General features: G+C 46.2%; 1 protein-coding gene across 1 annotated transcript in view; it reads right to left on the reverse strand.

Annotated features, from left to right (window-relative positions):
• LOC138248718 (ADP-ribosyl cyclase/cyclic ADP-ribose hydrolase 1-like) overlaps positions 1 to 19,727 on the reverse strand; it is a 367,725-nt gene that overhangs the window by 261,850 nt on the left and 86,148 nt on the right. Inside the window, exon 2 of the mRNA XM_069202573.1 lies at positions 9,464 to 9,593. Within this exon, the coding sequence (XP_069058674.1) occupies positions 9,464 to 9,593 (130 nt within the window). The remainder of the gene's footprint in view (positions 1 to 9,463; positions 9,594 to 19,727) is intronic.

Genomic DNA, 19,727 nt, shown 5'->3' on the forward strand with positions numbered 1-19,727 from the left:
CTGTTCACCAATCTTTGGAATGTGGAAGGGGCATTGTTTAAGCCAAATGGCATTATTTTAAATTGGTAATATCCCTCCGGTGTGGAGAATGCTGAATTCTCCTTTGCTCCTTCACTGAGGGCAATCTGCGAGTAGCTTGAGGTCAAATCAAATGTACTCAGGTTCTTGGCAGCCCCTAAACTATCAATGAGCTCATCAGCTCTAGGTATAGGGTGAGCATCAGTCTTTGTGACTGCATTCAGTCCTCTGTAGTCCACACAGAACCTCAACTCGTTCTTTTCCCCCTGGGGATTAAGTTTGGGTACCAGCAACACAAGACTGCCCCATGGACTGTCAGAGGACTCAATTATCCCCAATTCAACCATCGTAGCTACCTCAGCTTTGATGCTGACTCCGACCTGGTCAGACAACCTATACAACCTGCTTTTGACAGATAGGCTGTCACCAGTGTCAATGTCATTAACACCCCAAGTGATGAGTCTAAGGCTCAGGGAGAACAGCCCAGCAAACTGCTCCAACACTTGATTACAGTCTTTGTGATGCTGGCCTGCCAGCTTGGGAGAGAGTACAATGCCTCCACTGACCAATCTTACACATTTTGGGAGGGGAGGTCTGGCAGTGGATCAGTTTCCTCTTCTCCTTCTTCATCTGTGACCATCAGCATGGTCATATCAGCCCTGTCCTGGTGGGGTTTCAACCTACTGACATGCAAGACACTGTGAGGGTTCCTGGGGATGTTAAAGTCTACCAGATAGGTAACTTCACCCTTCCTCTCTAGAACTGGATAGGGCCCAGTCCACCTGTCCTGGAGGGCCCTCGGAGCCACAGGCTCCAACAGTCATACCAATGGTCCTGGTTTATACTCAGGCATAGTAGCCTTCCCGCCATACCAGAGCTTCATGATCTCTTGGCTGGCCTCCTGGTTCCTGCTTGCTTTGCACATGTACTCTACCATGCAATATCTCAGGCTTAGTACATAGTCCAGCCCATTGCCCTTGGCTTCCTTGAGAGGCTTTTCCCAAGACTCTTTCACCAGGCACAATGGGCATTTTACAGGGTGCCCAAACAGCAATTCAAAGGGACTAAAGCTAACCCCTTTTGTGGGACCACCCTGTAGGCACACAGTAGGCATGGTGGGAGAACATCCCATCGCCTCCTGAGTTTGTCAGACAAACAATTGCTCATTCCCTTGAGGGTCTTATTGAACCTTTCCCCCAGAGCATTAGTCTGGGGATGATAATGGGTGGTGAACTTGTAGGTAACACTACATTCTTCCCACATCGCCTTCAAATAGCTGGACATGAAATTTGTTTCTCCATTTGAAACAACCTCCTTTGGGAATCCCACTCTGGTGAACCTACACCAAGTAGACTGAAGGAGCAGTGACTGTTCTGAGGGGAATTTCCTCAGGGTACCTTGTGGCATGGTCCACAACCACCAAGATATACCTGTTCCCTGATGCAGTTGGTGGGTCTAGGTGATAAACAACGTCTACCCCCAGCCTCTCAAAGGGAGTCCCAACCACTGTCAGTGGTATCAAGGGAGCCTTTGGGTTGCCCCCTGTCTTGCCACTGGCTTGACAGGTTGCACAGGAACTACAGAACTCCTTCACTTTGAAAGACATGTTAGGCCAATAGAAATGGTTCACCAACCGCTTCCAAGTCTTATTCTGACCCAAATTACCTGCCAAGGGCATGTCATGACTTAGGGTGAGGAGGAATTCTCTGTACTTTTGAGGGACTACCCACCTCCTGGTGGCTCCTTATTTGAGATCTATGGCCTTAGTATATAGAACTCTATCCTCCCAGTAGACTCCTCCCAGTAAACTCCTCCCAGTAGACTCTGTGGAATCCACTGACATAGCCCTTCTCTTGTCTAGAGGGTGTCTGCCTCAAACCCTCAAGAGTCCCTGACAAAATTCCTCTCTGAAGGGTCCACCCGCTGCTGTCAATTCTATCAAGTCAGACAGATCTTGCAGGGGTGAAATCCCACCCCCAAAGGTCAGATCCTCCCTGTCAGGGTTATATTCCCCCTGCACCTCTGGGGTCTCTGGGTTGGCTCACCAGACTCAGTGCCCTTTCTCTTGTCATTGGCTGCTTGGCCCCTTCTTCCAGAGTCCAAGTGTCCAGCCTTTGCCTTCTGAGCAGCCTGTGACCTTATCACAGTACATACCTGCCCATGGAGATCCAGCATCCTTGCATGGACCATTCTCTCCACCCCTGACCAGTCAGGTACTTGAAGATCATTTTCCAGTAGGCAATCCGCTGGGAGTGCAGGAGACAGCTAACTACTTAGGGTCTGTCACACCTCCTCATTGCAAGCTCACCATTGCCATGGTATGGAGTTTGACTCTGCTGTCTGCATAGGTTACCTGGTGAGAAACCGAGCTCCTGTATCTCTTGAAGCCTCAACCTCACTTCCATTGATTTTAGGCCTCTTCCTGTACCTTTCCATGCTGGGAAGCAGGGAGGCCAGGGGTGCAATTTCCACCCCACCCTGGGACACTAGAGTTGCCTCTGTTAACCCCTTCCCCACCTCTGGGACAATCTCTACCCCCACACCTACAATAACAATCCCTGTGGACTGCCCACCAGTGGGGGGCTTCTTTGTGCAGACAGCATCTCCTCTCTTGTGTCCTGGCTGATAACAGTCAAAACGCTCACCTGACTTCATCAGGTCACTTAAGCTTCAAGGATCAACGTTCTTCCTCAGATACCCCTTCCTCTTGAAAGTGACAAGGCTCTGGGTCCCTCCCTCCTGTGCATGTTTATATTGAGGGCTCTTTCTATTTTTGACCTTCTTTCCCTTGGGCTTTCACCAGGGAGGGGACCTGTCCTCCTTTCTTTTGAGCCCTTCCCTGTTGTTGATTAGGAACCCAGGATCTCATCCACTCATCAGCCGTCTCCACCAGTTCCCTGGGGCCAAACAAACTTGAGTCCACTAGATGCTGGCGTAACTTCTGTTGTACTCAATGAGTCAGGATTGACTCTTTAAGAAATAAACCATACAGCCCGTAAGTGCTCATTTGGTTATCCTTTGTCCAGCCCTCTAGGCCTCCACTGAGACATCTACAAAGTCCACCCAGGACTGTATGCTCACCTTCTGGGTGTCCCTGAACTTTACCCTATACTATTCCAGGGTGAGACCAAATTTCTTGACTAAATAACGCTTCACGTGGGAGTAAGATTTTGCTTCATCCCCCTGTAGGGTCAGGAGCCTATCACTCCCAGCCACTGGGATCAGTTCCCACAAGAGTGAATCCCAATACTTAGAGTGGACCCTTCTCATCTCAAGGGCCCTTTCAAATGAAGTCAACCATTTGTCAATATCATCACTCTCAGTGTACACTGGAACAATTCCCTTGGGAAGTATGTGAGATAGCATGATAAATGAGGAGTCCCACTCCTGTAACAATGACCTTTGGTGTCAGAAGGGTATTGTCAGGCTATCCTGCTGGAAAGGCTGCCTAATGTCAAGTTGGGTTCATGTGTGAGTAAGCAGTACCCTGACACTATCTACAACAAGGTTAGAGAAAAGCCTGACAACAAGCAAGAGGACACGGGAACAAATTAAGGGCCATATTTATACTTTTTTAGCACCGCATTTGCGTCGTTTTTTGACGCAAAATCAGCGCAAACTTACAAAACAGAATTGTATTTTGTAAGTTTGCGCCGATTTTGCGTAAAAAAACAACGCAAATGCGGCGCTAAAAAAGTATAAATATGGCCATAAATGTTATACAAATCTCATGATCACAGACCTTTACCAGAAGAGATAGACAAATCTTATAGTCCTAGAACTCAATTCTGATGCTCAGATAGAGGCAGAAGACCGAGTACATGTGTCTTGCAAACTCAGGGTTGAGACAGGAACTGTGATAATATCATAAAAGCATTATCAAATGCCTCCATCCAGGTTATGAAATGACAATCATGGCAATGAGAGCCCTGTGGTATCATGGAACAAAAATCATCAATAAATCTCCTGAATGTGGCATAAACTAGCACTTGAAGGTCAGATTAAAGTATGTTTCTCAAATGCAGTAATTTTGTTTGGTTCACCAGCATGCTAGGTTCTGAGAGCACAGGCATTTCAGCACGAAAAGCAACATTTTCATTTTGGATTAATAAGCTTAATTACCCCAAACAGAAGCTTGTCTTTTAGAAATAAGAACTATGGCCCTCATTAGGAACTCAGCGGGAAAACCTGCTGAGTTCGGCGAGGGCGATCAATAAAAGACCACCAGCGTGCAGAACCCCCGCCGGCCACATAAAGAACATTCAGCTGGGCCTGCGGGCAGAAACAGTGTTTATGCCCGCCGGCCCAGCTGAATGCAGGGACCGAACATTAACATCACCTGTCACTCAATTCACTGCCCGTAAATCGGGCAGTGAAATGCGCAATGGGGCTGTGCATGTGGGCCCCTGTGACAACCATTCTGCCAGGCTTGTGGAGCCTGTCATATTATCCGGCTTGCAGCGCTGCTCTGTCGGATATGTAACTCCACCACCGCCAGGCTGCCTGGTGGAGGAAGCCTTGCAGTGATGGAGTTAAAAAAGTGGCGGTTCTGCCACGTATATTATATAGAGGTCTGGACCGCCACCGGCGGCATGGCAGCAGAGACCGTCATGTTCATAATGAGGGCCTATATCATTGCCCCTATATACTCTTGATCATTTTTACTGAATATGTTTTTGGTCCCCAAATATCTACATAATTTTAATAAAGTGCCTGTATATTCTACCATCATATATGAAAAGATTCTGAAATTTGATGTCAACTTATCATTATGAAATGCCAGGGATCTTAATCATACAGTGAAGCAGTTTGACACTATTATCCTAAGGATAGTCAAAATTATATCTAACCCTGTTCATGGTTCCCAGACAACCAACAGGGGACCCGGTTTTCCTCACCCAGCACCCCACCCCAAAGAGTCTGGTGATACAGCCTTCAGCGGGTAAGTTTTATCTAAGTGCATCCCTTACCAACTCCCAGGACAGAGAGTCCAAGAGGTTGGAGACTTTCAAGAAGAGAATTTTCTCCTCCACTAGACTGGTCTTATGGTTGGTGAACACGTCATGTGTTTTGGGCCTGATACACCCATGAATTGTAGGATTCAGCAGTGCAGGTGCTGTCCTTGGCTCTGGAGGAGGCTTGTGCAGTACTTACCCAAGCTATGCTTGACGGACAGGAGCAGTAAAGTTCACCATTAGGTGTGGTTTTGATATCACAAATTCGCTAGGCAGAGCCATGGTCTCCACTGTGGAGTTATACATGGTTGCAGTCCACAGGCTTTCCAGTGGATGTACAGGCAAGCCTACTAGACATGGCATTTGATGTCTTTCCCCTGTTCGGCAAGAAGACACATTTAGCGCTAGAGCATTTTAAAAGCAGCAGAGTCACAACTTGATCTTTGGACCTGTTCACTGCTCCTACCAACACCACTCTTCTTCGCTTCCCTTCTGTGGCTACAGTAGAGGATTTCAGTCTCATTTACAATACCAGCCATACCCACAGGCCAGAGGTTTTCCCAGCCTTTTTGTGGCTGTGGTGGAGGTTCTCACAAATCTTGTGGCCATAATGGACAACATGCAACTCAGTCCCCCCTTGCCACCAACTGCTGCATCCTCTAAATATCTTTAGTGTCCATTCAGGACACATAACCATCCAGGTAGGAGGCAGGATCTGGCAACTTTTATTGGTGTGGCAAGCTATCACCTTAGATGAGTGGGTGCTACAGATTGTTCAGTGGGGTTATGCTTTTCTATTCTTGGAAACCCTGCCACCATCCATACGGAGGCTGATGGAGAACCACCTGTCCTTGCTACATCAAGAGGTGCAGGTTCTTTAGGCCAAAGGAACCATTAAGAGGGTGTCAGAGCCAGAATAGGTCCTGGTTGCTGCTTCTGCTACTTCCTAGTGCCAAAAAACAGAAAACAGAGGCAAAAAGACGGGGGAAACCACACCAAGGATGCCAGGTCTAACAGGTCTCTACTCTATTCTAGACTTTCATCCTCTCAACGCCTTTCTTAGGAAAAAAGATTCAAGATGCTCACCTTTGCCCAGGTTCTGTCTGCCCCAGACCCTTAAGGCTAGATGGCAGTGTTTAATCTGCAGGGCGGTGAATTTCACATCCCTTCTGGTGCTCATGAAAGTGATGGCAGAGGCTGCAGCTCATCTTCGGAGATAGGGCGACCCAGTCTTCCCCCACCTCGGTGATTGGCTGCTGAAGGCAGGCTCACCACATGTTCTCATCACCCATCTCCAGACAACAGCGAGCCTTTTACATTCTTGAGGTTCACTATCAAAGTGCCGAAGCTTCACCTGACTCCTTTTCAAATGCACCCTTCCATCTGAGCCTTTCTGGACACACAGTGTCACTTCTACCCTCTGAAGCAGAACGTCCAGGGCATTCAGGCCATGATCCCAATATTTCTGGCTCAGTACCGCAGTTGGGTGAGACTGACTCTGAGGCTGCTGGGCCTGATGACCTTCTGCATCCTGCTAGTGAAGCATGTCAGATGCATATGCGGGCTCTGCAGTGGAATCTGAAGCTGCAGTGGGCACAACAGCAGGGGAATCTCTCAGATCAGGTCCAGATTTCAGAGGAGACGGCAAAAGCTCTGCAGTGGAGGTTGCTGAATAATGATTTGGTCAGTGGCAGGCCCTTCCCATTCTCAAAGTTAACAGCTTTGACTGATGCATCACTTCTGGGATGGGGTGGCCACAAGAGAGAGGTGGAGATAAGAGGACTCTGGTCTTCGGTGGAGACTGGATCAACCTGATCCACATCAACCTATTGGAACTAACGGCTATTCCCTTAGCATTGAAAGACTCCCTGCCACTCATCAAAAGGAGCTGGTTCAGGTGTTCACATAAAATACAGTCACAGTGTGTTACTGCAGCAAATGGAGTGTGGTGGGGTGAGGTTGTGGACCCTGTTCCGTGAGGCCCTGCCTCTCTGGACATAGCTGGAATACAAGGACAGCTTCCTGGTTGTACAGCACCAGGCATGATCTCTGTAAATCTGGGCCAACAAACTCAGCCATTGAGTGGTCCACAAATAAAGTTTACAGCCAGAGGTGGTGCAAGGTGTCTTTCAAGAATAGGGAGAATCTTGGCTTCATCTATTTACCACTACGAAGAATGAACAGTTTCAGCACTTCTGTGTGTTGGAGTTGACAAAGTGGCTCTCACTCAGACACACAATTTGTTTCGAATAGAACTCAGGACTCTTGTATGCCTTCCCACTGATACCACTCCTGCTCTGAGTTCTCAATTAAATAAGGAACAACTCGGCACAAGTCATCCTAGCGACTCCGTGCTAGGCACAGAGAGTATGGTATGGTATCCAGAACTCCTGGGCATGAGCATCCATCCTCTAATCATGCTGCCTCTGCAGAAACATCTCCTGTCTCAGCAGCAGGGCAGGATCTTGCAGCCAAACCTGCACAGGTGAGTGTTTTTGATCTTTCATGTGAAATTGTTGATGTCATTCTGGCAGGCAGGTGTCCCTCAACAAAATCTGTCTACACCTGCCATTAGGACAAGTTTGTGGCTTGGTGTTCAGCCACGCATGTTGACTCACTTCATGCTAATCTGTATGGTGTGTTACTGTTTGTGTTGTCATTGTTCCAGCAAGGCCTTCCTCTGGAGACTGTTAAAGGGCATTTATCAATTATCTTGGCCTTTTTGCAGTTGCTGGATCAGCCCTCCCTGCTTATGTCACCTGTTGTCACTTGTTTCTTGAAAGTTTTGCCGCACATTTTTTCACCTTCAACTGTTATTATGCACCATTGGGGTTTGGATTTGAATTTGGTCTTAACCTATATGTTTTCCCTTTGAACCCATGCATAGCTGTCCTGTAAGACTTCTGACTCTTAAGACGGTCTTCTTGGTTGCCATTACATCAACACGAAGGGTGAGCAAGCTTCACCTCTTTGATTTAACTGGCTTATACTAACATCTGTCCAAACAAACAGTTTTTTCAGGCTTTCTCCAAAGGTGGTGACTTCCTCTCACATTTGGCAGACCATTACCCTTCTGCCATTCTTTGGACACCCTCTCCCTGCTAAGGAGAAGGAAAGACTCCATTGCTTGTGTTCAAAAAGAACTCTGTGCCGAATTTGCGTAAAAAATGTTGACGCAAAATCAGCACAAACCTTACTCCATATTTATACTATGACGCCCGACCCCGCGAACGTCAAAATTCCTCCGTGCGCCTCATTTTCTGGATGCGAGAAACTGCCTTGCGCTAATGACATGCAAGGAAGGCGTTCCAGTCCAAAAAATGACTTTAAGGCCTGTGCGCCTTATTTATACTCCCGCGTGATGCACAGGAAGGGACGGCCCTTAAAAAACTGCGCCCAGCCTGATGTGCGCCGTTTTTTAACGCCTGAGGGTAGGCGTTAAGGGACCTGTGGGCTCATTTCCATGGTCTCTGACCATGGAAGCAGTCCACAGGTGCCCTTCCCTGCCCCCAGGGACACCCCCTGCCACTCCCACCCACCCCTGGAGGACCCCCATGGATGGGATGGGGTGACCCATCCTAGGTAAGTACAGGTAAGTTGAGGTAAGTATTTTTAATTATTTTGTTTGTGGCATAGGGGGGCCCTACATGCCACTGTGCCCAATGGCCATGCCCAGGGGACAGAAGTCCCCTGGGCATGGGCATTGGGCAGGGGGGCATGACTCCTGTCTTTGCTAAGACAGGAGTCATTTCAATGGGGGTTGTGCGTCACTAAATGGCACAAGTCCGGTTAGAGCCATGATTTTTTACTCTAACCTGACTTGCACCATTTTTTGACACACAACCCCCATTTTTCCCTATGCCGGCGCTGCCTGGTTAGAGTCATTTTTTTTTTCCTCTGACCAGCCCGCAGCGCCGGCTAACGTCAATCCATAAATAAGCCGCCCGCCTGGCGCATTGGAATGGCGTTATCCGGCAGTAAATATTTTGACGCAAATCAGCGCTGGCGCTGGTTTGCGTCAACAACGATAAATATGGGCATTAGTGTTCATATCAATTCTATCAAAGAACACCAGTTGGCTGTTCAGCTTTTCATTGGATTAATGGAGAAAAGTAGGGAAAGGCAGTGCAAATGAGGACCATATCTTGATGGATTGTACTCTGCATAAACATCTGTCATGCATTAGTGAGAAAAAAATCTTCCAGAAGGCCGGTCTCTGTATCTCACTGTTGTAAGTTATTTTTGTGTCTGCTCTCTTCCTTAAAACTTTTTCTTGTTTTAGTCTTTCTCCTTCTTTTCCTTCTTTCTCTCTTTTGCTCTGCATTAAAGACTGGAGATGATAAATAAACCCAGGTTCCCAAGAATAAAAACTGTCTCTCACCACTTTTAAGTAAGGGCACAAATTAAGCACTGCTTTTAATTAAAAAATAATAATATAAACTTTTATAGCTATGTGGCATACAGTCAATGAAAATACAAACAAATGTTACCCTGTTGCATGGGATGGGATAGCTTGAAACTTCGATTAATTTTTGATAGTCTGCAGCTGTAATATCACACTGATTCTTGTTCATAACAGAAGTTTCTAACATCTGTAACATTTTTCTGCAGTCCTTATTTCTGTAACAAAATAAAGAAAAATTATTACATTTACTTTAAACTACTCATAAACAAATAGCAAGCCCATTTATTGGAGTACACAGAAAATATAATTATGCTTACACAAATTAAATGCTAACCATTAGAACACAATTTAGAAAAGGATTAGCCACAGCACAAAAGAAATATGCATTAGTAATGCGTGTAATCCCATTTTGTTGGGTACTGTTGGACGGATGTATGATGGATTAATGCATGCACTTCACACACACAAAGCTTTATTCGGTTACTTGACCATCAAAGCATAAATACAATCCAAATGTCATAAAAGCATAAAAAGGAATAAAAGCAAAATTATAAACATATATATAAAAAAAATACATTAGAGTACTATATACATGATACTAATTCATGAAAAACTACCATTTAAAAACTCTTCTTGTATGCTGTGTGGTTCCAGGGATTTGCTAATACAAGTATGAAAAACAATATATTAATACTATACAAAAGAAAGAAAATCGTAAGCACTTACAACGTATGCCTTTACAACGCTGTAAGTACAATGCATGGTCATTACCACGCATCAACTTACCACAAAATGTTTTTTTAGTGCATACCACAAATGCCTTTAACACGAAAATTTAGTAAAGGCATAGCTGGTAAAGGCCTATGCATGGGAAAAACTAGAGGTAAGTATAACATACATTTTATGTATATATCCACCCTAAAACCTAAAAACCTAAAAATGCCGTTACCACCCCAAAACCCATACCCACCCTAAAACCTAAAAATGCCCTTACCACCCAAAACCCCATACCCACCCTAAAACCTAAAAATACCCTACCACCCCAAAACCCATACCCACCCTAAAAGTTAAAAATTCCCTTACCACCTCAAGACCCATACCCACCGAAAACCTAAAAATACCCTTACCACCTCAAAACCCATACCCACCCTAAAACTTAAAGATGCAACTACCACCAATAACTGTTAGCCACCCTACACACTATATATATATATATATGTATATATATATATATATATATATATATTTATATATATATAAATATATATATATATATCTCAACCCACTTAATACTTACCTATACTTACCTTTAAAACCTTTATAACGCATACACCTTTACCATTCATGCCTTTACAAAGAAATGAATTGTAAAGGCATGCGTGGTAAAGGTATATTCATGGTAAAGGCATGCGTGGTAAACACATATGCGTTTGTAAATGCATCGTGGCAAATGCATTTCGTTGCATTCACCGCGTTGTAAATTATGTTTCCCCTGTTGGGCGTGGCTCCTTCTGGAGGGTCATCCCCAAAATTGTTCCCTTCCGCCTCCTAATTTTTGCTGAATTTGTTTTTGTTGGCCCTAGGACTCTGTGACTTTACTACTACTAACAGGTGCTAAAGTGCTTGTGCTCTCTCTTTAAAAAATGTTAACATTGGCTTATACACAAATAGAATATTTACTGTTCTTATAAGTCCCTAGAAAAGTGACACTAGATGTGCCCAGGGCCTTTAAATTAAATGCTACAGTTGGTATTCAGCACTGATTGTGCCACCCACTTAAGTGGCCCTTCAAACAAGTTTCAGGCTTGCCATGCAGAGCCTGTGTGTGCTGTTTTAAACTGCATTGTCAACCTGACAAAATAAACCTTTTGTCAGGTCCAAACTTTCCTTTTTAATAAATATAGGTCACCTCTAATGTAGGCCCTGGACGGCGCCAAGGGTAGGGAGCACCATATCGGAAATGTTGGACATGTACTGTCCTGTTGGTGAAAAACTCTTAAATTCGTTTTTGACTACTGCAGGGCCTATCTCTCCCATAGGATAACATTGGAATTAACTTATTATATTTTTTAAGTATAATTTCTAAATGGGAAGAGAACAATGGCTCACGCTTGGTGTCTCTGGAATCCTAATTTAAAATACTTCCAAGCCAAGATATTCCACTGTGTGAGATGTCAACTTAGTTTTAAAATAATTTTAGTCATTGGAAGACAATAAACATCTATAAGTAAAAGTTCTACTTCTTACGTTAGTAACTCTGTTATGTCTAGTTTCTTTCAGGAGGGTGTCAGATGTCAGGTATTGGAGGTTACTAACATGTAATTCACTCCAGGTGATGCTCATTTTCATATTTTAAAGAAGTGTAAGAATACCTACACATGTGGAGTTCCCCGTGTTTCTCTTCATAACCAAAGCTAAGTGTAGTAAAATACCTCAAAAAGTATTCTGAAACCTACAGACTGGTTTAGATTGTAAATTTTCAAAACATTTCATGGCAAACCTGTTGATCACGCAGCAAGAACAGTTGGTAATAAGATTTGAACATGCAGAACATGAGCCTCTGATTGTGTAATAAAATTGCAGTTGTGAAAGAGAATCCTAACTTTATTTAACCCCTTCTGTGCCTTGGACGAGGTGACCTCATCCAAGGCTACAGTTCCCGTGTGCCTTGGACGAGGTCACCTTGTCCAAAGCATGGTAACTTGGGGGAGCGCTAGCGCGCCCCCCCTGTGCACCCCCCTCCCCCCCCATGGCGGGGATGGAAGGGGAAGACCTTCCCCTTCCACCCCCGACCCCCCACCCCCCCGTGACGTCTGCGTGCGAGCGCGCGCTGATTTGTCACAAGGGCCTCCCCCATCGTGCTGGAAGCTCTGCTTGCAATCCGGCTTTTGAAACCCCACTAGACACCAGGGATTTTTATTTTTTTTGAAGAAAGTGACAGAAGGGAGCGACCCCTTGGGCAAGGGTTGCTCCCTGGGGGGGCATTTTTCGGGAAGGCCTTTTCTGCCCCCAGGGGGGGCAGAAACCTCTAGGCACCAGGGATCTTTTTTTTTTTTTTTCATTTTGCTATGTTTTTTTTTTTTTTAAGTGGGGAGCGACCCCTTAGGCAAGGGTCGCTACCCTAGGGGGCAAATTATATTTAGGGCTTTTCTGCCCCCCTTGGGGGCAGATTGGCCTATTTTGATGAGGCAAATCTGCCCCCAAGGGGGGCAGAAACCACTAGACACCAGGGAGTTTTTTTCTATGCGTGAATTTCACGCAAGGGGAGCGACCCCTTAGGCTAGGGTCGCTCCCTGGGGGGGGGAGGGGGAATTATTTTAGGCGGGGGGCAGAAACCTCTAGGCGGCAGGGCAATTTTTTTTGTGTTTTTTTTTTTTGTTTGTTTTTTTTAGAGGTGGGGAGCGACCCATTAGATTGGCCGATTTTAGGTCAATCTGCCCCCAAGGGGGGCAGAAACCACTAGACACCAGGGAGTTTTTTTTTTTGCGTGAATTTCACGCAAGGGGAGCGACCCCTTAGGCTAGGGTCGCTCCCTGGGGGGGGAGGGGGAATTATTTTAGGCCATTTCTGCCCCCCGTGGGGGCAGAAACCTCTAGGCGGCAAGGCAATTTTTTTTTGTGTTTTTTTTTTTGTTTGTTTGTTTTTTTTAGAGGTGGGGAGCGACCCATTAGATTGGCCGATTTTAGGTCAATCTGCCCCCAAGGGGGCAGAAACCACTAGGCACCGGGGATTTGTTTTTTGGCGCCAATATCACGCAGGGGGAGCGACCCCGTAGGCAAGGGTCGCTCCCGGGGGGGGGTTGGGGGGCAAATTTATTTTAGGCCATTTCTGCCACCAGGGGGGTCAGAAACTTCTAGGCGCCAGGACACATTTTTTGGGGTGTTTTTTGTTTTTGTTTCTTTGTTTGTTTTTTTAGAGATGGGTAGCGACCCATCAGGCAAGGGTCGCTGCCCTGGGGGGCAAATTGTATTTAGACCATTTCTGCCCCCTTGGGGGCAGACTGGCCGATTTTAGGTCAATCTGCCCCCAAGGGGGCAGAAACCACTAGGCACCGGGGATTTGTTTTTTTGCGCCAATGTCAAGCAGGGGGAACGACCCCGTAGGCAAGGGTCACTCCTGGGGGGGGGGGGTGGGGGCTGGGGGGGCAAATTTATTTTAGGCCATTTCTGCCACCAGGGGGGTCAGAAACCTCTAGGCACCAGGGCAAATTTTTTTTGTGTGTTTTTTTTGTGTTTGTTTGGTTTTTTAGAGATGGGTAGCGACCCATCAGGCAAGGGTCGCTGCCCTGGGGGGCAAATTGTATTTAGACCATTTCTGCCCCCTTGGGGGCAGACTGGCCGATTTTAGGTCAATCTGCCCCCAAGGGGGCAGAAACCACTAGGCACCGGGGATTTGTTTTTTTGCGCCAATGTCACGCAGGGGGAACGACCCCGTAGGCAAGGGTCACTCCTGGGGGGTGGTGGGGGCTGGGGGGGCAAATTTATTTTAGGCCATTTCTGCCCCCAGGGGGAGCAGAAACCTCTAGGCACCAGGGCAAATTTTTTTTGAGTGTTTTTTTTGTGTTTGTTTGGTTTTTTAGAGATGGGAAGCGACCCATCAGGCAAGGGTCGCTCCCCTGGGGGGCAAATTGTATTTAGACCATTTCTTCCCCCAAGGGGGCAGAAACCACTAGGCACTGGGGATTTGTTTTTTGGCGCCAATGTCACGTAGGGGGAGCGACCCCGTAGGCAAGGGTCGCTCCCGGCGGGAGGTGGGGGTTTGGGGGGCAAATTTATTTTAGGCCGATCTGCCCCCAGGGAGGGGCAGAAACCTCTAGGCGCCAGGGCAATTTTTTTTGGGTGTTTTTTTTTGTTTGTTTGTTTTTTTAGAGATGGGGAGCGACCCATCAGGCAAGGGTCGCTCCCCTGGGGGGAAAATTGTATTTAGACCATTTCTGCCCCCCAGATTGACCTAAAATCGGCCAATCTGCCCCCAACGGGGCAGAAATCCCTAGGCACCGGGGATTTGTTTTTTGGCGCCAATTTCACGCAGGGGGAGCGACCCCGTAGGCAAAGGGGGGTTTGGGTGTCAAATTTATTTTAGGGCATTTCTGCCCCCCCCCCCCCGGGCCGGCTGAGCTAGAGGCCAAAATCCACAGGTAGGCACTTTGCAAAAAACACCTCTGTTTTCTGTGAAAAAATATGTTGTGTCCACGTTGTGTTTTGGGCCATTTCCTTTCGTGGGCGCTAGGCCTACCCACAGAAGTGAGGTAACGCTGGGTGGAAGGAAATTTGTGGCTCCTCTCAGATTCCAGAACTTTCTGTCACCGAAATGAGAGGAAAAGGTGGGTTTTTTTGGCCAATTTTTGATGTTTGCAAAGGATTCTGGGTAACATAACCTGGTCAGAGCCCCACAAGTCACCCCATCTTGGATTCCCCTAGGTCTCTAGTTTTCAGAAATGCACAGGTGTGGTAGGTTTCCCTAGGTGCCGGCTGAGTTAGAGGCCAAAATCTACAGGTAGGCACTTTGCAAAAAACAGCTCTGTTTTCTGTCAAAAAATGGGATGTGTCCACGTTGTGCTTTGGGGCCTTTCCTGTCGCGGGCGCTAGGCCTACCCTCACAAGTGAGGTATCATTTTTATCGGGAGACTTGGGGGAACTCTGGGTGGAAGGACATTTATGCCTCCTCTCAGATTCCAGAACTTTCTGCCACAGAAATTTGAGGAACATGTGTTTTTTTTTGCCAAATTTTGAGGTTTGCAAAGGATTCTGGGTAACAGAACCTGGTCAGAGCCCCACAAGTCACCCCATCTTGGATTCCCCTAGGTCTCTAGTTTTCAGAAATGCACACATTTGGTAGGTTTCCCTAGGTGCCGGCTGAGCTACAGGCCAAAATCTACAGGTAGGCACTTTGCAAAAAACAGCTCTGTTTTCTGTCAAAAAATGGGATGTGTCCACGTTGTGCTTTGGGGCCTTTCCTGTCCCAGGCGCTAGGCCTACCCACACAAGTGAGGTATCATTTTTATCGGGAGACTTGGGGGAATGCTGGGTGGAAGGAAATTTGTGCCTCCTCTCAGATTCCAGAACTTTCTGCCACAGAAATGTGGGGAACATGTGTTTTTTTAGCCAAATTTTGAGGTTTGCAAAGGATTCTGGGTAACAGAACCTGGTCAGAGCCCCACAAGTCACCCCATCTTGGATTCCCATAGGTCTCTAGTTTTCAGAAATGCACACATTTGGTAGGTTTCCCTAGGTGCCGGCTGAGCTAGAGGCCAAAATCTACAGGTAGGCACTTTGCAAAAAAAAGCTCTGTTTTCTGTCAAAAAATGGGATGTGTCCACGTTGTGCTTTGGGGCATTTCCTGTCGCAGGCGCTAGGCCTACCCACACAAGTGAGGTATCATTTTTATCGGGAGACTTGGGGGAACGCTGGGTGGAAGGAAATTTGTGCCTCCTCTCAGATTCCAGAACTTTCTGCCACAGAAATGTGGGGAACATGTGTTTTTTTAGCCACACTTTGAGGTTTGCAAAGGATTCTGGGTAACAGAACCTAGTCAGTGCCCCACAAGTCACCCCATCTTGGATTCCCCTAGGTCTCTAGTTTTCAGAAATGCACAGGTTTGGTAGGTTTCCCTAGGTGCCGGCTGAGCTAGAGGCCAAAATCTACAGGTAGGCACTTTGCAAAAAACAGCTCTGTTTTCTGTCAAAAAATGGGATGTGTCCACGTTGTGCTTTGGGGCATTTCCTGTCGCGGGTGCTAGGCCTACCCTCACAAGTGAGGTATCATTTTTATCGGGAGACTTGGGGGAACTCTGGGTGGCAGGAGATTTATGCCTCCTCTCAGATTCCAGAACTTTCTGCCACAGAAATGTGAGGAACATGTGTTTTTTTAGCCACATTTTGAGGTTTACAAAGGATTCTGGGTAACAGAACCTGGTCAGAGCCCCACAAGTCACCCCATCTTGGATTCCCCTAGGTCTCTAGTTTTAACAAATGCACAGGTTTGGTAGGTTTCCCTAGGTGCCGGCTGAGCTAGAGGCCAAAATCTACAGGTAGGCACTTTGCAAAAAACACCTCTGTTTTCTTTCAAAAAATGGGATGTGTCCACGTTGTGCTTTGGGGCATTTCCTGTCGCAGGCGCTAGGCCTACCCACACAAGTGAGGTATCATTTTTATCGGGAGACTTGGGGGAACGCTGGGTGGAAGGAAATTTGTGCCTCCTCTCAGATTCCAGAACTTTCTGCCACAGAAATGTGGGGAACATGTGTTTTTTTAGCCACACTTTGAGGTTTGCAAAGGATTCTGGGTAACAGAACCTAGTCAGTGCCCCACAAGTCACCCCATCTTGGATTCCCATAGGTCTCTAGTTTTCAGAAATGCACAGGTTTGGTAGGTTTCCCTAGGTGCCGGCTGAGCTAGAGGCCAAAATCTACAGGTAGGCACTTTGCAAAAAACAGCTCTGTTTTCTGTCAAAAAATGGAATGTGTCCACGTTGTGCTTTGGGGCATTTCCTGTCGCGGGCGCTAGGCCTACCCTCACAAGTGAGGTATCATTTTTATCGGGAGACTTGGGGGAACTCTGGGTGGAAGGAGATTTATGCCTCCTCTCAGATTCCAGAACTTTCTGCCACAGAAATGTGAGGAACATGTGTTTTTTTAGCCACATTTTGAGGTTTACAAAGGATTCTGGGTAACAGAACCTGGTCAGAGCCCCACAAGTCACCCCATCTTGGATTCCCCTAGTTCTCTAGTTTTAACAAATGCACAGGTTTGGTAGGTTTCCCTAGGTGCCGGCTGAGCTAGAGGCCAAAATCTACAGGTAGGCACTTTGCAAAAAACACCTCTGTTTTCTTTCAAAAAATGGGATGTGTCCACGTTGTGTTTTGGGGCATTTCCTGTCGCGGGCGCTAGGCCTACCCACACAAGTGAGGTATCATTTTTATCGGGAGACTTGGGGGAACGCTGGGTGGAAGGAAATTTGTGGCTCCTCTCAGATTCCAGAACTTTCTGCCACAGATATGTGAGGAACATGTGTTTTTTTAGCCAAATTTTGAGGTTTGCAAAGGATTCTGGGTAACAGAACCTGGTCAGAGCACCACAAGTCACCCCATCTTGGATTCCCCTAGGTCTCTAGTTTTAAAAAATGCACAGGTTTGGTAGGTTTCCCTAGGTGCCGGCTGATCTAGAGGCCAAAATCTATAGGTAGGCACTTTGCAAAAAACACCTCTGTTTTCTTTTAAAAAAATGGGATGTGTCCACGTTGCGTTTTGGGGCGTTTCCTGTCGCGGGCGCTAGGCCTACCCACACAAGTGAGGTATCATTTTTATCGGGAGACTTGGGGAAACATTGATTAGCAAAACAAGTGTTATTGCCCCTTATCTTTCTCTACATTTTTTCCTTCCAAATATAGGAGAGTGTGTAAAAAAAGACATCTATTTGAGAAATGCCCTGTAATTCACATGCTAGTATGGTCACCCCGGAATTCAGAGATGTGCAAATAACCACTGCTCCTCAACACCTTATCTTGTGCCCTTTTTGGAAATACAAAGGTTTTCTTGATAGCTATTTTTTACTCTTTATATTTCAGCAAATGAATTGCTGTATACCCTGTATAGAATGAAAACGCACTGCAGAGTGCAGCTCATTTATTGGCTCTGGGTACCTAGGGTTCTTGATGAACCTACAAGCCCTATATATCCCCGCAACCAGAGGAGTCCAGCAGACATAATGGTATATTGCTTTCGATAATCTGACATTGCAGGAAAAAGTTACAGAGTAAAACGTAGAAAAAAAATTATGTTTTTTTCACCTAAATTTCAATATTTTTCTTTTTCAGTTGTTATTTTCTGTAGGAAACCCTTGTAGGATCTGACCCCTTGCTGAGTTCAGAATTTTGTCTACTTTTCAGAAATGTTTAGGTTTCTGGGATCCAGCATTGGTTTCATGCCCATTTCTGTCACTGACTGGAAGGAGGCTGAAAGCACAAAATCTTTAAAAAATGGGGTATGTCCCAGTAAAATGCCAAATTTGTGTTGAAAAATTGGGTTTTCTGATTCAAGTCTGCCTGTTCCTGAAAGCTGGGAAGCTGGTGAGTTTAGCACCACAAACCCTTTGTTGATGCCATTTTCAGGGGAAAAACCACAAGCCTTCTTCTGCAGCCACTTTTCCCTCTTTTGTTTTTTAAAAAAACTACATTTTCACTGTATTTTGGCTAATTTCTTTGCCTCCTTCAGGGGAACCCACAAAGTCTGGGTACCTCTAGAATCCCTAGGATGTTGGAAAAAAAGGACGCAAATTTGGCTTGGTTAGCTTATGTGGACAAAAAGTTATGAGGGCCTAAGCGCGAACTGCCCCAAATAGGCAAAAAAAGGCCTGGCACAGGAGGGGGAAAAGGCCTGGCAGCAAAGGGGTTAAGACAACGGAGGCGAGTATTATCTCCCTCTATATCTCACTCTCTAATAGAGTGGTTGCTAATTACTATATTTTGTTTGGTTAGTTTCCGGGACAGCTAACCAGCAGCAGTCTGAGGTTTTTGACCCTGAATGGACCAAAAGAGTTGATCAAATGGATCCTGACTTTGTGATGCAAGAGAAAATGCACAAGAGGACTTAGGGCCAGATGTAGGAAAGAAGCAAATTGCGACTTGCAATTTGCGAGTCCGAGCGACTCGCAAATTGCAAGTTTCAATTTCCTATGCAGAAAGGTGTCTCAGACACCTTCTGCAACTCGCAATGGGGTCGCAGTTTGCGACCCCATTGCGAGTCTGGGCACTCACAGGGATGGTGGCCTGCTGGAGACAGCAGACCACCATGTCCGTGACTGCTTTTTAATAAAGCAGTTTTTTTTTTTTCATCTGCAGCCCGTTTTCCTTAAAGGAAAATGAGCTGCACTTGGAAAAAAAATACCGAAACCTTTAGTTTCGTTGTTTTTCAGAGCAGGCAGTGGTCCATTGGACCACTGCCTGCTCTGAAAAAATATTTTTGTTTCCATTCACAAAGGGGAAGGGGTCCCATGGGGACCCCTTCCCGTTTGCGACTGGGTTACCATCCACTTCAAGTAGATGGTAACTGCGATTGCATTTGCGACCGCTTTCGAGGTCGCAAATGAAATTGCATAGCGTTGCGAGTCGCAAATAGGAAGGGGACACCCCTTCCTATTTGCGAGTCGGATCCGACTCGCAAAATGTGTTTCTGCATAGCGGAAAGGCTTTTGCCCCTCGCAAACGGCGTTTTTCGCCGTTTGCGAGTCGCAAAACCCTTCTTACATCTGGTCCTTAATGTGGCTTCTACTGGAATTTCTACCGTTGTGTTTGATTTTTCACTTTACACAAGAACTTTGAAACATTATCTCATAAGCATCAACAAAAGAGGAAG

This window comes from Pleurodeles waltl, chromosome 1_2, assembly GCF_031143425.1.
Source record: "Pleurodeles waltl isolate 20211129_DDA chromosome 1_2, aPleWal1.hap1.20221129, whole genome shotgun sequence".
Lineage (NCBI taxonomy): Eukaryota > Metazoa > Chordata > Amphibia > Caudata > Salamandridae > Pleurodeles > Pleurodeles waltl.